At 48.8% G+C, this 18,053-nt stretch overlaps 2 protein-coding genes across 4 annotated transcripts; both read right to left on the reverse strand.

Annotated features, from left to right (window-relative positions):
* Positions 1-268: 268 nt before the first annotated feature.
* Positions 269-14,872, reverse strand: rasal3 (RAS protein activator like 3). 3 transcript variants are annotated; one of them, XM_072712112.1, is made up of 19 exons: positions 14,557-14,872; positions 13,680-14,242; positions 11,410-11,561; positions 11,078-11,162; positions 8,926-8,987; positions 8,748-8,833; positions 7,989-8,118; positions 6,978-7,076; positions 5,150-5,833; positions 4,561-4,705; positions 3,611-3,755; positions 3,140-3,376; positions 2,610-2,811; positions 2,422-2,513; positions 2,088-2,301; positions 1,820-1,939; positions 1,542-1,732; positions 1,365-1,449; positions 269-1,121 (listed from the first exon to the last, which is right to left on the reverse strand). In XM_072712112.1, exons 2-19 carry the CDS (start codon positions 14,221-14,223, stop codon positions 1,017-1,019), a joined length of 3,378 nt encoding a protein of 1,125 aa, XP_072568213.1. In that variant the 5' UTR covers positions 14,224-14,242; positions 14,557-14,872; the 3' UTR covers positions 269-1,016. The 3 variants fall into 3 exon arrangements, with proteins under 3 accessions (XP_072568213.1, XP_023647759.2, XP_023647761.1); XM_023791991.2 differs by having other exon boundaries at positions 13,680-14,872; XM_023791993.2 differs by lacking the exons at positions 11,078-11,162; positions 11,410-11,561; positions 13,680-14,242; positions 14,557-14,872 and adding an exon at positions 10,248-11,041.
* Positions 14,873-16,110: 1,238 nt separating this feature from the next.
* On the reverse strand, positions 16,111-17,997 carry pglyrp2 (peptidoglycan recognition protein 2). The gene is made up of 3 exons (XM_023791782.2): positions 17,178-17,997; positions 16,792-17,002; positions 16,111-16,435 (listed from the first exon to the last, which is right to left on the reverse strand). The coding sequence occupies exons 1-3, from the start codon at positions 17,989-17,991 to the stop codon at positions 16,111-16,113; spliced, it is 1,350 nt and encodes a 449-aa protein (XP_023647550.2). The 5' UTR covers positions 17,992-17,997.
* Between the last annotated feature and the right edge of the window lie 56 nt (positions 17,998-18,053).

An 18,053-nucleotide genomic window follows, 5' to 3' on the forward strand; every position in this document is an offset into this window, starting at 1 on the left:
CTCATTACTAAAAAGAAAACTGTTATAACTTGTTAAAAATCGTCAATTAATAATAATAATTAAGTGTTACAACTTAATTAATAGCCAGATTATAAAGCATTCATAAACGCTTTATATGGGTAGCCTTACTGTAAAGTGGCACCAATTAATTTGTTTCTTTTTATGATATTTCCATAGAAGATATAACCAATGATAAGTGTATGCTAGATTTAAGCTCTGTACATTCATATTTTGCTGGTTGTCAGCAGAGAAAAGTGAGGTTACGAAATCATTTTTAACGTTTTATTAAGTTATGATATACAACTTAAAACTGAAATGAATGTATGAAACTGCAGAAAAGAGATTGAGTAGGAAAAAAAGTATTTTTTGGTAATCATCCACTTCTATTGAAACCCGTTTTCTAGTCACTAGTCCTATAGAACAGGGTTCCCCCATTACTTAGCTAGTTTTATTATTATTATTATTCCCCATGGGCCAAATTCCATCAGCAGTATAAAGCTAAGGCCCACTGCTGAGGATAAAATTTGCTAGGGGGGTGACGAGCTACCTATCAGGGAACCCGGGTATAAATGGTTTCCATTAGACTGCGGAGAACAGTTCTGGCCTGGTGCCTGGTGCCGGGTCCGGGTGCGTGCCGGAATCTGCCTATTAAGTATCTGTGCTGTACAGTTCACAGGGGGATCGTGGATTGGGATGCGAGTCTGTTGCAGAGCTCCAAATACGCATAGCAAGGGTGGCGATTAGCCCCCCACCCCTGGAGGTGCAAGTTGACACCAACTGAATTATTGTGCCCCCCCCCCCCTTTTTTTTTTACCGGAACCCCCAACAAATTAAGTACTATTGAAAACAAAGTACAGGTGCAGGACAAAGCTTCCCAACATTCCTTTAACAATGTTCAAATTTCACTCCATTCATTATTTGAGCTGCACAGGACTATGAACCACGTGTAAAAGTCGCAGTGTTGCCACGGCGCCCTGCTGACGGTCGCATGTCCACGTGCAGCCAGGTGGCTGCGCTCAGTTGCTGTTGCTGTCAGGCTCGCCCGCTGACTCTGGATGCTGCATGTTCCTCTGACTGCTGAGCTTGTTCATGTCTTTGAGCAGCTCTGCAAACTGCTCCTCCTGAGAAAATGTACAAAATGAGTAAGCAGTGCGAGAGGAGTTCAGGGAGTGAAATTTTTAGATATTTTTGAGCATTATTCGGCACTCTAAATGGAGAAGTAATGGGTTTATTGATTAGCTGTGTTAAGTACCATAATAAGTGATCAATCTGGCTTTCAGTGGAATCCACAAAGACTCATATTGGCTGCAGTTTATTGTTCCCTTCACCTCTTTTTCAGCAATTTATTGCCCTTGATGACTTACCAGCACGTTCATCCTCTCTGCTGCAGCCATGGCGGCATTTAACTTCCTCTCATCCTCTTCCCTCTCTTCCTCTATTACTCCAAGTCTAATGGAAGTAGAGAAAAGTAAAGTCTGAACTGTTTCTGTAAGTCTGAGGTACTGTTTGCCGTTCCCGTGACCTGTTCCGGTCTGCCTCACCTGAAGGTGGTGCTGGCGAGCTGCTCCTCCTGCATGGTGAGCAGGTCCTGCATCTGCTTGATTGTGGCCCGCAGCTCTTCCTTCTGCTCCTCGCTCTCGGCTATGAAGTCCTCCAGTCGCTTGGCCATCTCCAGCTCTCGCTCCGTCACTTGGTCCACGCCGAGCCGCAGCTCGGACAGTTCTTCCTCGTGCTGCGCGTGCGTCAGAGGGTCCGCGTCAGCAATCGCGAAGGTGCTGCTATCGCCACGGGAGCAAAGGCAAAGACTGGCAACACCCACCTTCTTCAGGACGCTAAACTCCTCCGGCTCAGAGCTCATCGGCTGCGGCTCTTTGACTATGACTTGCCAGGGCACACGAGTTGGGACTCTAGGTTGCTGGGGCTCTGAGGGGTTGAGGATCTTAGGGAAGGCAGACACAGACGGAGTCGCTGAAACCCAGCAAGTGAACCGTGGCACCGCTGGCACATAACATCCATCATGACAACCAAGCCGGCAGCGATGGATAACATGCAAGGATGTAATGGTGCCAGATGGATAGTGCGCATACCGTGATGTCCGGGAGGTTCTCGCTGCTCGCCTGCCGCTTTGGGGGGTGCCAGGGACGTGGCTTGACACGGTTAGGGACACTCTGGGTCCTCGTCACACGCTTCCCTGCTCGGTTCTCCTTGTTCTTGCCATCGGCGGGCAGGTGCTGGTAAGGGCTGTATTCCGGAAGGTCCCGCGGAGGCACATAGGTTGGCTTGGTCTGCTCCGACCTCAAGCTGTGGGCCACACAGTGAGGTCAGTTTCATCCCTATCACTGCCACAGGGTGCTTTCTCTTTGAAATCGCTGTTCTGTTTGTTCGTTTGTCTTCTGGGTGCTGCCCCCCTCCCGCACTTACTTGCAGATTGTGATGCGGGGAGCGCTGGGGCCCAGCGAGTCTGAGATCTGGTTCAGAATGGAGGGCAAAGGGAGCAGCTTCTCCACCGTTTCCTGCAACAGACACTCATCACTATGATTCCACTGGCAGGCAGGATGGGATCGAGCAGGACAGAGCGTTGGAAGGGGGGGTCGTTGGGGGGCGCGTACCTGCTTCATGGGAGAGATGATGTCGATGAGCAGGCCGTGAAGCACGGCCAGACGAAGGGGCAGGTCCACGTAGCCGTCGAACCTCGCCATGGCCAGCTCGCTGTCAGGGTTGGACACCCGCTGCAGGAAGCTCCGCATGTCCTCCCAGTGCTCCTGCAGGAAGTCGTTCATGAAGAGCATATACTCCTCCTTTTCTCCAAACCTGCAGCACAGGCAAGGGGAGAGACTGCACTGAGAATTGGACACATGGCTGTAAGAGTGTTGGCTGAAGAACCAAGAGGGGCCTGTTTGTTATACCCGTGGACAGTGTATCTGACATGAGCTGGGCGTTTAAATGTGCACGCAGCCCTTCAAATGTGCTGTTTGGCACTGATTTATTGGGAGAGTAACAAGTGCTGAAAGAGCATTGTGTTTTCCAAAGGATTGGCAGAGTTGCGATGCCTCATATTGTCAACTGTAGAAAAAAAAACGCCGTAAACGTGTTTTCCACGACTGCGCCGATTGGCTTGATACAGCCGGCCAAGACTCACGAGGTAAAGTTGGCCAGGTTTTGTATGACCTTGGCGGTGAGGGTGAGGGTGCGCAGCGTCGGCGGATCCGGGTAGGGCTGCATTAGGCCGAAGAGGGAGGGGCTGAGGATGGCGGGGCACAGGAAACGCAGGAAGAGCGAGGCAGAGATGAGGCGCTGGCCAATCTCCACCCGCCCGCGTGCCTCGCAGTCCTCCACCCAGCTGGAGAAAATTTCATTCAGCTCCACTGGGAAAGATCTGGGGCCGGCGGGGAGGGAATGTTCCGGAAATAATCGAGTGCAGTTACGAAGTGGTGAAAATAAGAAAGTCATGGAGGGGGAGTGGAGGAACCCAGGGGACACACGTAAGATAAGAAGGCAGCGGAAAGAAAATGGAGAAGAGAGAGAATCGTTTTTAAGATCGTTAGTACATAAAAAGTCAAAACTTTTAAAAAAAAGTTTCTTTTATGCATATTGACTTGCAATAACGCACTCGTGCATCTCCGTGATTCTCTTCACCACATCTTCACAGGCCTCCCTCAGGTTTTTCTGGTTACTGGGGAGCTCTGAGGCGGTGCACTTGCGTGGGTCCACCTCGCAGCTCTCCGCGGAGGCGTACAGCCGTGTGATGAAGTCTCCTGAGAGCGGACGGGCAGGTGAGTTCCTGACGGAGTGCCTGTGTTCCTGCAGCCTGAATCAAGTCACCTTTGCGCCAAATCCCAGACCTTTCCATCAAATTCCAGCAATACCATCGCTTCTGGCTGATAAGTGTCCCCAGAGTTTTCCCTAACCTTTTTGGAGTGTTTTATAAACGCACCACTGAAAACACTTTGCATTTTGGCCCAAAAGCTCAATTTTAGTCTCATCAGACCATAAAACTCTTGCCCTGTCAGGTAGATTCCAAATGAGCATTGAGATGTTTCTTCCAGAGTAACAGCTTTTGTCTTGCTGACCATCCATACATATGCATGCATATATAGTTGCTCTTTCGTCTATAGTCGTTTTCGGCCCTATTCTAGACAATTTCTGGGTGGGTCTTGTGCCAGCAGTACTCGCAGGGATATCGATGGCTATTGTTTTGCATTTGGATAACTATACCCCTGCTTTTGCTCTGTTTATGTGCTCCCAGGTCTTTATTTTCATGTTTTGGACTCCTCGACTGACACACAATCCCTGCCTAAACCAGAGCTTTCATTCAGTAAACGGCTTCTTCAAAGGCCAATAGCAAGACAACTAGGAAATTCTTTTCATTCTTTTGTTCTACGGACAAATGATTCACTTCTGCATTTAAATATTTTCTGTGTCTCACTGCAATGCACTTAGTAACTAGACAAATATGTGCATTTACAGTCTGTAAGATATGAAAGCATACTTTTGCACGGCACCGCAGCAGTAAACAGGAAGTCGCCCCCTCCGCCCCTCCCCCCCCCAGGCAGGCCATACCCAGAGTGTCGATGAGGTACTTCTGCCCCACCAGCTTCATGTACTCGTCGATGGCCTTGGTGGCCAGTGTGTTCTCCCTGAAGATCAGCGCCTCCTTCTCCCCGCAGCGCTGCACCTCCGCCCTCCCCAGGGTGATCAGGAACTCCTGGAAACGCACCCGGTTGCCCTTTTTTAATGGTTTATAACGATTCGATTACTGGTCGCCAATGAGTCAACCACGAGATTTTAGTAGCCCGCAGGAAGCCAGTGAGCCACCTCCCGCCCCCACAACACCTTATACCGTCACCGCCTGGGGTGTACCTAGAAATTCTGGGCCCCCTCACAAAATTTCACCTTGGGCTCCTCCCACCCAATTTTACATAAAATATTACATATTCAAGGGCCCTTGTCAAGTGTAAAAAAAGGTTGAAGACCCTGGGATTAGATTGTTTTAAATAATTAGCCCCCAGTTTTTGGAAAGGAGACCAGATGTATTTGTGATGCGCCTTCCACAGTTTTGGTAGCGGCATCGGCCCTTTTGAACATGCCGCCCTGCAGCCCAGCCCTGCTCCCCGTGGTTAAACATTCTTGGCTCTCCCTGGGGGCTCACCTTGGCCTTCCCGATGCTCTGCAGCACATGCACCAGCGCCCTGGCCAGCTCCTCCTTCTCCCGCACGGACAGCAGGGGCTCCAGGTCGACGCACATCTCCTCGTAGTTCATCGTCACGAACTCGGCGAACTCCTTGTAGCGCTCGATGGGCAGCACCCGCAGGTTCTGGAAGCGGCCCTTAACGCGGAGCGAGGCCTGCGGCCCCAGCTGGTCCTTGGTGCCTCCAGAGCCCGCTGCTTTATAGGGGACGATGCGGTACCAGTCCTCGTGAAAGGCCCGTCCTCGGATGTTGGCCAGGGAGATGGCGACGCTGCCCAGCGGGAAGCTGGGGGTCTCGTCTCGCGAGTGGCGCTTCTTTTTGGCCTCGTCGTCCCGGAAGAGGTGCAGCGTCAGCTGGGACACAGGTGGCAGGTTGTCCAGTTCGAAAAGCTCTCCCCAGAACAGCTGGCAGCCTCCCGGGCCGGCGCCAGCCCCCCCCCCTCCCAGGCTCCCCGCAGAGGCCGCCACGCCCCCTTCGGCCATCAGGCTGGAACGCTGCGGGGATTTCCCGATGGCACGGCTGCTGGTGCGTGCAAAGAGGACGCCGTCCAGGTGCAGCTCGCAATAATAGCACCTTTTTGGGGGCAGGTCCTTGGCCTCGTTCACCCAGAGGCTGAGGGAGTTCTCCGTGCGCTCGCAGTTGTCCTGGAATAGCGGGGGCAATGAAAAGAGCAACGCTTTTAGCATGCTAACCCTGCTTAGGCTAATCTCACACAAACACTCAAACCCCAAACTATTCATTGTAAGACATTTATTCAGCTTCAAAGGTGTGTTTCATCCTGGACGCCTCCCTGGTGAGGTGTTCCGGGCATGTCCCACTGGGAGGAGGCCCCGGGGAAGACCCAGGACATGCTGGAGGGACTATGTCTCTCGGCTGGCCTGGGAACGCCTCGGGATTCCCCCAGAGGAGCGGGAGGAAGTGGCTGGGGAGAGGGAAGTCTGGGTTTCCCTGCTGAGGCTACTGCCCCCGCGACCCGACCTCGGATAAGCGGAAGTTAATGGATGGATGGATGGAGGTGTGTTTCATGGCCAAGAGAGGCTGATGGATACAGCACAGCCAAGCTGAATTGCACTCTCTTATCATCTAACTTAAGTCAGTGTCTCAGTTTTTAGTGATTTAAATGGCCGGGACCTTTCTGAACACAAATGCTCATGACAGGAATTACCTTGTTTGACTTGTTTTGGTAGCAAGTGATAAATGAGTTTTGGGAAATTAGACACACAAGAAGCACCAAAGTAAAATGATATCATTTTGATTATCATTTTAATGACAGGGGTGCACATTTCGCAGTGTGAGACCAAAAATATGTGTGTCGCACTAAGAAAATTTGCATTTCAAATGATATTTTGCAATTAATTAAATGACTCTAATGCTTTGAGTCCATATCTTTAAATCAGTTATTTTCCCTGCTTTATTATTTAGAGGAAAGCTGTGTCCTGCAGCCTGCTCCCCGGTTCGAACCACGTTGACGTCACATTAACTGTCCAAGTATGGGTGCTATCCTTTTAAATGCATAACAAGATTGAGCAGATAGTGCCCCCCTCAGACAGATGACAGAGGCCACCTCAGACAAATTGTTTGGAGAATCTAGGCCAATGTTTTCCAACCTAGCCTCGCGGACCCCCAGAAAGTCCAAATTTTTGCTCCCCCCTGCTCTCAACACACATGTACCAGGTATTTGTTTTTCTTGGTTGGCTGGGAGCTGGGAGAGCAATAATGTGGACTGATGGTCCCTGAGGACTGAGTTGGGGAACGCTGGTCTATGTGCCTGGGGGATTGCAGCTGTACCTTATTGGGCTGGGCAGCACGCCTCAGGTTCTCGATCCAGCGGTCCCTCTCCGCAGCGGAGCTGCACCCGAAGCAGTGGTTGTTCTCGGAATTAATCACCTGTGAAAAGGTAAGCCATACTGTCAAAGAGGCATGTTGTCAACGCTCATACCGCTAATCCTTATTTTGTTAGCTGATGACCCAAGGAATGCGAGGCTCCCTATCTGCAAACTTGAAAACCCATATAAGACATCTTGGTGTTATTTTTGATTCACCTTTAAACTTTGATTTACAAAAAAGGTCTGTGGTAAAGAACAGTTTCATTTAAGGAATATCGCAAAACCGAAGCCCTTTCGCCTAACGATTTGGAGTTCGTCATCCATGCCTTTATTATTTTAATTACTATTTAGTTATTATTTATTTTCATTAGCTTTGAGTAGGCCTGAGTATGATTGCTTTTTTAATTGTGGTTAATAAATAATGTTAATTAATTTGTTATTTATTTAATTAATTTCATTATATTTTTATTGTGCTGTCCTTACAGCGCTTTGGTCAACTCTTGTTGTTTTAAACGTGCTTCATAAATAAACTGATTTGGCTTGACTCGTGGGAGCAGCATGAACCAGATACAGGATGTAACACTGTACAGATCTACAGGGGAGAAGGATGCAAGCAAAGTCAGTTTGTAACATCTCGGAGGTCAGAGGAGCAGAAAAACAAATCACACTGGTCTAAAAATGGCTTCAATGGCAGCATTGCGGAAAAGTGTCTCCTGTTTAAAATCTTCATCTGTTTTGCACGTGATTGCATAGTGTCTGGTGTTTTTTCACTTGTACCTGGGCATTCATAGGAAGTTGAGCCAAGCTCCTTGACAACATGTATGTTTGCAATGTGCCATTTGTCTCCCTTGTTGGTCACTTTTGGACCAAAACATCTGCTAAATATGTAAAATGTACAGATCAGGTGGTAAAGGAAAGTGTTTGGGAAGCTGGTCACAGAAGCATGTGGTAAAGTCAAGGAGACCAGGGGCACCTCAAAGCAGAACTTCTCGCCCAGGATGGAGCTGTGCACAGGCCGGATGACTGTGGTCTGGTCTGAGCTCAGGTCCAGGCTCTCGACCGCGCTGACGGGGATGGACAGGGATTCCCGGGAGCCATGCAGCCTGAGGGGGGGGGGGGGTTCGGGACACAAGGTGAGCTCATGTTCATGCTGCATGCTGGCTTTTCTTGTAGCTAAATTATTAATTAAACTCTGATGGGGGTGGAGCAGTCCTGCTCCTCATGCTTGTACAGAGAGTGTGTGTGTGTGTGTGTGTGGGGTGGGGGGGGTGGGACTTGCTGGCTTACGTTTATATTACATTGTGGGGACAAAATGGTCCCCAGATTGTGATAAAGACCTGTTATTTAAAGTTGTGTGGACCATTTTTCAGGTCCCCACAATGATCTGAGAATTCAATCTAAAAACTAACAATGCCAAAAGTCTTGAATTTTGTTTCTTACTTATGGTTAGGGCTGGGTAGGGGTTAAGGTTGTTCTGTTGCCCATAGAAATGAATGGAGAGTCCCCACAAAGATATAATTGTGTGTGCGTGCGTGCGTGTGCACCTGCACCCTGAGATGGATTGATGGGATAAGCTGATTGGGATAAGTAGACAGTAGATGGAGGTAAAGTCCCACTTAAGCTGCAGTTATTAAGAGGTCACTTGTGTCTGACATGAGCACGTCCACAGAACTGAAAATGCCATTGGGGGAAAGTCAGCGAGGGACAAAGCACAAGGGCCCGCAGCTCGTACCGGCTCACAGCACTGTGTTCGATGGAATTTAACTGCGTGCGGCTGTTCCTCTGAGCTGCATTCATGAAACGACGAAAGATCAGCTTCTGCGGATGGGGACAGAGAGAGGTGGCGTGTGGGAAGTCCGGCGTGCTCTCAGCCAATCACAGTCCCGGGAAACGGCAGAGCCCACACTCACTCTGACAGCACTGTTGGTCTCCTTTGCCTTGACGCTGGGAGCCACCACGTCTGGGTTGCATTCTGGGAGACAGGGGGGAGAGCACAGTCAGCAGCCAGACGCCAGGTGACAAGATCTCCGCCCCTTCGATCGCCAAGGGGAGGGCGGTCCTCTATCAAGGGAGCGATCTGCGTTTCAGGCTGTACCGCCGTGCGTCGATCTAAGCAACCACAGGAAGCAGAGCTATTTCCTCCCTGCAGTGTGCACTGCTGATAAACATAAAGTGCAGTGAGCGGTTGCAGGCATCTGCATGTCCATTACAGTGCCTCACTCGACGCACTTGGACTGCTGTGGTCATTCTCCATCTTTGACGCATTTGCATGGGTGGCCAGTCATGAAGGCCCAATGGTGTGTGTGTGTCCACCCCCACCCCCCCCCCCCCCCCCGCACCCCAGCCCCAACTTTAGTCATTTATCTATGAAGTGCATCCTTATGTTCATCATGGAGAGGAACACTTAAAACCATGAAATGAAACAAAAAGAATATTTACTGTGCCACAACTTACAGAACTTAGGGAAAATATGATTTTTCTTTTCTTATGGGGTAAAATCTTCATCATCCCTATTACTACTATTATTTGGATTATTGAATTGGTGTCTACTCTTTGCCCATGATAACTTCAGATGTCTTAGACGTCGTAGATTTTCAGTGACTACTCGTCTTAGCAATCGTGCAAAGCCTGCAGCGCGATGGAATTCCATTCACAGATCCCGGCAAAAGTTTTCCTCCCTTCCCATCTGCCGCGCCGTCCTGTCGCGTCTTCTAAGCCCCTGGGGATCTCAGGGAAGTGCTGCCCTACAGCCCCCCAAATGTAACTACGGTACCCAAACGTAACCACGGTAACTATGGTCAGAGTGGCGATGGAGGGTTCTGTGGTGCGGCCATCTCATGTGGAAGGATGTGGCACCCAGCCCTTCGAGGGCCACACCTATCGTAGGGTAACGGTAGAAGTTTGCATCGCCCATGCTTCAGTCATTAGAGCTTATTGTCATTGTCTTTCGTTGCTGTGATAATGAGTACAGAGTACAGATGGAACGGGTCCATTTTGATGATAAAGAAAACATTTCTAAAGGTTAATCACCAGGATCTTCTACAGGATAAGCAATATGGTAGATAGAAGAATTGTTGTTTTAAGGTTAATTACAGATTCATGAATTTTATATCCTACAAACATTTTATGTTGCAGCCATTAAAACGTACATTTCTGTAGGACATAACCATACTTCTCAGTATATTTAACTCATAAAACCCATAAAACACCCAAGGCTTTAGCATTTGCTTACCCAAGCCGCCTCCGCAAACAATCCATCGTCTAAATCCCATGATTTTGACTCAATGATCGCCCCAATGAAAGCACAGGACCGTTATACTTTTGTCGTCTTTCGTTTCCTTCTCATCACAGTCATCTACTGCCTTTTCATGATGTCTCTTTCGTTTGTTTGTTTGCCTGCTTGTTCATTCATTTGTTGAGCTGAGGCGTTTTTTTGCCTGCCACTGCAGGACCAGAAGAGGAAACTTCAGTTCGCCGTCCGACCCAACTAGCACTCTGGAGGGCTCAGTAGTGATGCTATCTTTCCCCAAATTTTAGAGGAAGCAATTTGACAGCCGCTTGCGTGTGTAATCACGTCAACCGCTTCCTCCGTGTTCAGCCATTGCTGCCTGGAAGCAACGGGTGCTTTTCAGGGAGATTCAGAAGCTTGAGTTTCACAAACTAATACTTTTATTTGGGTCAGCCTAAAATCCCGCTAACCTCACATTACCACACCTCTCTGCCTCATTTCATGTCTGAACTACCTCTGCCAGCCTTCAGAGGTGTAAGATCTTGTGTCAGCATTGCAAGATCAGATGTACCAGATGTGCGTTTTCAACTGGCAAAGTCACAAGTGCTTCCGAAACAGGAAACGATATCGCCAAGCTGGCTGCCTGTCGAAAACATCCTAATGGCATATAAATGTAGCATAAATATCTAAATATTTAACAGTCGTCACTCTTCAAAAATTGTATAAAGGTTCCATAAAGAACCAGTTGAATGGTTGGTCAAAAAACCACTGGGCTGCTGTTGGTGCGGATAGGTAACTACTTGCTTGGAAGTGGGAGGTGCTGTGGTACTGACCTAAGTTGGTACGGCTGTCTGCGAGATTCTGCAGGCTGAGGTTGTACAGACAGCTGCTCGCCCGGTTCCGGATCCGCAGCATCGGCTGGGAGAGGGCACAGATGGATCACTTGCATGGTACCCAGTAATAATTATCAGGAGCAACAGAGGAGAAACGGAGCAGGGATACGGACTTGGCCCATAAACTCATCGAGGATGTTCTGCCATTACAGTTACATGAGGAAACACCACTTGCCCCTTCTTGGCAAGTCACCGTAAAGCGGGGCGTACCAGTGATGAGTGTGAGAAAGAGCCTCTGTACGCATGTGTGCCAAACAGGAAACCGCACTTACCTCCTCCTCCAGCGAAATTTGGATCTGCCCGTCGTGCAGGCGGCAGCTGTTGATGTCCCACACTGGCACCTCCTGTTGCGGGACCCATGAGAGCCTCACGGGATCCGGGGCTCCTGCGGTGGTCTCTGTCTGGGCCTCGTTGGGACCCGTCGCTGTTGTCACAAGGCATAGTCAGCACATTATCAAAAGGTACTGTAGATATCGCACTGAAATCCCATCCACACTGTCCCGGGCTTGTGCCTTGTGCTGCCTTGGATCCTGGTTCACTGTGATCTAGTGCTGGACAAACTTATCTGGGGGGTCCTATGCTGCCATTAGCTAGGACATTTAGGTATTGCTGATCATTCCATTTTTCCCGATGCCGGGCAGGGCCCAGATGTACAGTATTGTTTACAGTACAGTACCTACAGTGTAAATGTGCTCAGAACAAAAATTTAACAGTTTAAATTAAATTAATATTTTAACATTAGAACATATGCAAATTAAAAGTAGCCCAATAAAAACTAACAGGAATTTCTTCTGTTCTCTAAAAAGTTGCTGATGTCTAGTTGGAGTCAGTTCCCAAACCTCTTCTCAGGGGCACCCCAGCCATTCCATTTAACTTAACTCACTTAAGTTACTTATTTTTAAAAGTCAATTAGGTATTGATTAGCCATATGAGGTGGGGTAGTGATCAAGTCAAAACACACAAAGGTATATTGGAAGGTTGCTGTGAATACTGGGGTGACATTAATAGAGGTTTGGAAATGGCTAAGCTAGCACACTTTGTCAGACATAATAATTTTACACCAACATTAAGATTATTAGACGTCATTTTTTTCACTGCCTAAGACTTCTGCACAGTACTGTACACCGACGCCCCAGTCTATAACTTAAGATAACCCATGCATTAATCTACCCTGAATACTGAAGATGGGTGGATGGATGGGTGTAGATTTTGCCCAGTTATAACGGCATGGTTTCACTGACACAGCAGAGTATCTTGGTAACAGAATGCACCAAATATGTCCGCTTTGTTTCACCCTAACGGCAACTTAACTGAAAACTGAGTAAAAAGGTGAACAGTACACGTGAAAATGAAAGAGCAGGCCCTCAAATGCTCATGCGTACACGCCATCTGCGGGCTAAACTGGTCGCGTGAAGCCAGATCGGTAGTTATGTTACATGTGATTTCGGTAACGTTTCTTTCCCAAATGTGACTGCGCCGATTACTGCAGTTTCAGAAAAGTGAAAGTATCTTTTCTCCACCTCATGAGATTCCAAAATCACCCTGTTTTACTTAAATCTTCCTCCGTCGCTAACCATGCACTTTGTCACATTCAGTTTGAGCTCCCTCTATTCTCTGTTTTGGCCCATCTCTCTCTCTCTCTCTCTCTCTCTCAAGAAAGTAATTTTCCTTTTATAATAATGACCCTGTGCTCCCTGCTTAAGTCCGCTGGGTCTTGCTCACGCATGCTTGGACTCCAGTCCACTTTGTGCTGACTCTGTGCAAAGCTTCAAATCCTTAGACGCGGTGCCTCTGACCACACAGCGATTTCTCCATGAATCTTGTCTCGTATTATCAAATTAGGAATAACTATTAGATAACGGTGTTTCCGGTCCATTTCGCTGCAAGCACTCTCTCAATTTAAAGACACCAGCTAACCTAAACCACATGGACTAGACTGTGGGATGAAACTCACAAACATGGAGAGAATTAGAATTGACATCTAATTAATATTACAGTACCTTGTGCTTGCCAGACTATAATGGGTAAATGTAGTGATACGGGCCTAGATAATAAGAATGAAAATGATTGTTCTTATTATTGATATTGATGGAGCAGGCTGAACGTGAAACCCCAAGCTGTTCGTGTTTATCCTCTCCAGCACTAATTTGTGTTTAAATCGGATTCGAGCTGTGAGGGTGGGTGTGCCCTCCCCAGCCTGACCCAGACTTTAGCATTCAGGGGGGGCATGTGTAAAACTAATCCTTAATGAGCATCTTTGCCAGCGTTCAAACTCTGACTCTGTACTGCCTGTTTATGCTTCTGAAGGGATCTGGTCTCATTCAGCTTTTTCAAGGTACAATTCATTCTACTTCTTTTTAAAGGTCACTAAAACAAATTAAATATATGGGCACCACAGCGTTGTCCCCTGCAAGGCCACGTCAGCGATAAGCATCATTTCCCCTCTTTTTTCACGTGAATCACGCAAATCTGTCATTACCAGAAAAGCAGCCATTTCACCTCAAAGAGTGAGGAAAAGAGAGCAGCGATGGCGGCCGCTCACCTTCCACACACACGGGGGTGCTGTTTCGGCTCTGCAGTCGCGGCCTCTTGAACTTCTGGGAGACGGTCCGCAGGTATTTCCTGATGGGGTTGCCTCCACCTCTCTGCTGTGCTTCCTGAGTGGAGGAGCCTGGGCTCTCTGCGGAGCTGGGGCTGGCCACCGATTGGCTGGATGTGGGGTTCGTGGCCGTAGAAAATAAGGCCCCGGGGGGCTCAGAGAGGGCCCTGCGGAAGGGGTTCTTGCGGGCGGTGGTGGACTTGCCCGGCTTCGCGTTCTCCGCAGGCTCCCGTTTCTCCGCGGCGTCCTCGCTCAGGGCTTTGCGCCAGCCTTGCATCTTGCTCCACTTCGTGGTGCTGCTCTTCTCAGGCCTCTCGAGCGAGGCTGACCCCCCCATGTCCCCTTTGGAGCCCGTGTGCCACTTGTAAGTGTTGAGGAGGTCGGGGTCTTCGGGGGGAGCCGGCGGCAGGTCCTTTCCGGAGGACCCTGTCTCCTCTAGCATCATGGGTGATGTCTGCTCCATATCTGATTCCTCATTAGTGCCCATCTACACTTTCTGATTCACACTTTCCATCCAAAAAAAAAAATCAAATAAACCAAAGAGTTTTTATATCACACTTTTCTATAACAATTTCTATATTCTATATTCTCTCAGCCATTGAGATTCGCAATAAAAGGATGACTGCAGAGCTTCCTGTACTCCGGCAGTTGCCCTCCGCCTCTGGTTCTGCGTGTTCCTCTCTGCTGAGCTGCCTTTCTCTGCAGTTCCCACCTGGCCCTCACGGCTCTGCCCACCCCTGCTCTTCTCCTAGCACCCGTTGTCTACCCCTGCAAACCCTCTCCTCGCGACATACCATTACCATTATTGTGTGAATCTCACCTCGTGCCTTGTTCTGTCCTCCAAAGCATGAGCGTCCTATTTTTCTGCCTTGATGTCTTTTTTCTTTCTTTAAAGTGTGTTTTTTTCTCTTCTTCTTCCTCTTTAACCTCTAAATATATTTTTCCTCTTTTCAACAACCTAAACTTCTGGGTATTCCTTCCAAGCAAAAGTCTCTTTGGTGTGACCTTCCTCCTCCTTTGTTTTATGTTTTTTATCAGAAGGTTATACTTTTAAAATTGTGCCTCTGCACTCTTGAGGCAGTCTACCTTTCTTCAGCCACACACAGGAAGTCTACTTTGCTCTGACAACAATATGACAGCCAATCAGTTTAAAGTATCTTGCGCTTATACGCAGTAGAACGAAGGGGAGCCGATTGTGCAAAAACACCCAGAAACCACAGACTCTACATGCTGGTGACAATCATTTGTGGAATTTCTAGAAGCATAATAATAGTATTTTTTACATGGGAACAACATTACCAAACGTTTTTCAGGTGTGTTGTCAGAATGTAATACTCTTCTCTTCTGGCCAAGATCAAACATTAAGGTTTCCACTCAATTGCTCCATAATCAGTATCAGTTTTTGTTACATGTGACTTATAATCCAAACGGTCAAATCCTCTGTGCCTCCACTGATAATTTAAGCAAAAATATTTAGTAACTGTTCCATAAAAGCTACTTAATTCTAGTCAGGACTTTCACAAGAGGAACATATTTCATATGATTGTGAGGAAAACTAAAAACAATAAGTCCTTAAGCAAGGTCTGTAGGTAGATACAAATTTTACCGTTGCTGACAGGCTCAGCTTCCTGCTGAAAGCTGCTTCACTTCCTGTCAGCTATGTCTGTCTGATTCCATGGCCACTTTGAAAACCACTTCCTGAAATCTTTTACACCGTGACTGGATCTAGTGTATAGTTTCCAATAGTCCTTATATAGGTAATATATTCTCATGTATACACTGTATTATACAAAAGTCTTATGCAACGAAAAATGATTTTTAAATGATCTTTGTGTTGGCGTAAAACTATGATATTATGACTGTCAAAGTGTGTCAGCTTATTCATTTCAAAACCTCACCCCAGTATTTGCAGCAACGGTCCCAAACCCCAGTGATTTTTTTTTTTTATCTCAACCATACCCAACCTTATATGGCTAAACAATACCTCACGAGTAATTTTTTAGTTAATTGAGCTGGTTGTGAAATTTAACAAACACATGGGATGGCTGAGGTGCCCCTGAGGAGAGGTCTGGGAACTGAAGCCATACAGCGAGATATCAGTAACTTTTTGGAGACCAGAAGAAATCCTGTTAGCTTTTATTGTATTGCTGTTAATTAGCAAATGTTCTAATGTTAAATTACATATACACTTACTACCCAGGTAAATAACCGCTTTCTATGATTGCCTAAGTGCTGTATGTTTATATTTCAAACAGCTATTATCATAGGAAATGTGGACTGATTCTTTGTACCGACTTCAGGGTGATTTGCGGGAGGATATACAGATAGATTCAGTGTGATAAGCATAAGCTAATTTTGTGGTTAACTGGTGGGATTAATGGTGACGGGCTGCTTGGTCCCGTGATCTGAACTGCTTCCAGCTCTCGATCTCCAGGTACAGGGCGCCGCCGGGGCAGGACGTGTTGACGAGCTGCCGGTGGCCGTGCCAGGTGAAGTTGCCGGTGAGCCAGCCGGCCATCACGCCGCAGCTCGCCAGGGACTCCCGCACCAGCTCCAGGGAGCGCCGGGCCGGCAGAGTGGCGGTGTAGTCGCCGACAAAGGCGATGCCGTAGCCCCGCGTGTTGTGGCCCCTGGTGTGGGCCCCCCGCCACTGCCAGCCTCGGCCCTCGTAGATATAGCCGTCTGAGCCCGCCACGAAGCTGAGGGGACAGTCCGCATAAGGGAGAGACAGCGGCACTTTATCAGGGCAGCTGAAAGGTGATTGGCTCCCGGAGTGGCCCCTCCCCTGTCACTCACCGATGATTCAAATCAAATCATTGGCTAATGACAAGATTGACTCCTCAGTATGAATTTTGACCTTGTTTATGGCCCTGACCTTTAAAAAAATCCTAGAATTGGCCCTGAATAGATTTTGGAGAAGCAAGCTCAAGATAAAGATAGATGCTCTGCTGTTAGAGTTTCTGTATATGCTTATCCATCCATCTAACCATCTACATTACAACTGCTTATCCTGGTTTATCTGGAAGAACTTTTTGGTCCATGCCGCTTGCCGTACCTGTAGCCGATATCATCCCAGCGGCGGACGTCCTGGTGGAAGCGTTGGATGGCTCTCATGTCGGCGGTGCACTGCCGGAAGGAGAGGCACGGCTGCCTGGGCGTGTGGGTGTGGTGGATGTACATGAATGCCAGGGGGAGGCTCAGTTGTGTGGGGGAGCCGCGGTAAGGCCGGGCCCCCCACTGACACCGGGGGATGATGACCGGACACTCTGCCGGGGAGAGAAGCTCAGGGGGGTGTTTCTACTGACTCTCATTGCACTGAAACTTCACCCCTTACAAATCCCTCTGTGTCTCCACAGATCCCATATACGGCTGCTATGACTCCCGAACTACATATAACCCCATATAGGTTGTACTCTGCCCATTTGCTGTGATTTCACTCACCTAGGTACCTGTGGACAAACTTCTGCACCCCCCCTTTGACCACGTCCTCCAGTGCCGCTGCCTGCCCCGTGTCCTCGGCTTCGCCGAGCCTCTGGAGAGTGGCCAGGGATCCCAGAACCAGCTCCTGCAGGACAGAGCCGTTGACCAGCCGCCTGAAGTTGTCCCTGCGCTGGAAACTAATGAGGTGTGGGCCCTCCGGGGGCCCCCCGGGGTGCAGCCCGTAGTAGTCCCTCAACACCGTGCTCAGCTGTAGGGCATGCAGAGGATGAGTGGACAGATACTTGCCCAGTAACACTCCGTCCATTCCCCCATTGACGAGGGCGTCGGTGGCCAGAGAGGGTGGCCCAGAGAGAGTGAACACTCTGGGAAAGGTCACGTTGTCCCAGCAGCCGTCCGGGCCCAGGATTTGGGAGTCTTGGGAGTGCAGGAAGGATAGACCTAGATTCCTGGCTATGGTGAGGGAGTAGAGCCCTGAGACTGACTCTCCAGCCCCAGCCACAAGCCCAGCTTCGATGCCCAGAAGCAGGGAGCCGAGGGCCACTGTGGTTCCATCACTGCCAAGGACCACCCCCTCCTCCCTGGCCTGGCCCACTATCCTATGGCGAACCATGAGGTGGATGAATTCAGAGAGTGTAGGATCCCACATGGGGGCTTCGTTCTCGCCACTCGGGAACGGGTCGGGATCTCCAAGAAAGTGCTCCACAAAGGCATCACCTTCATAGGCCACCCCCCGCAAGCTCCGTACCACGGTCAGCGGTGAGGGACCGAGGCCCCTGCCTTCAATCCTCTGCACGACTTTGATGAAACTCTCCATACTTAAGGGCAGATCTGCGAGGACGTCAGAAGAGCAGCCACGTGATGCTCAAGCTAAAGTAT

Source organism: Paramormyrops kingsleyae, chromosome 5, assembly GCF_048594095.1.
Source record: "Paramormyrops kingsleyae isolate MSU_618 chromosome 5, PKINGS_0.4, whole genome shotgun sequence".
NCBI lineage: Eukaryota > Metazoa > Chordata > Actinopteri > Osteoglossiformes > Mormyridae > Paramormyrops > Paramormyrops kingsleyae.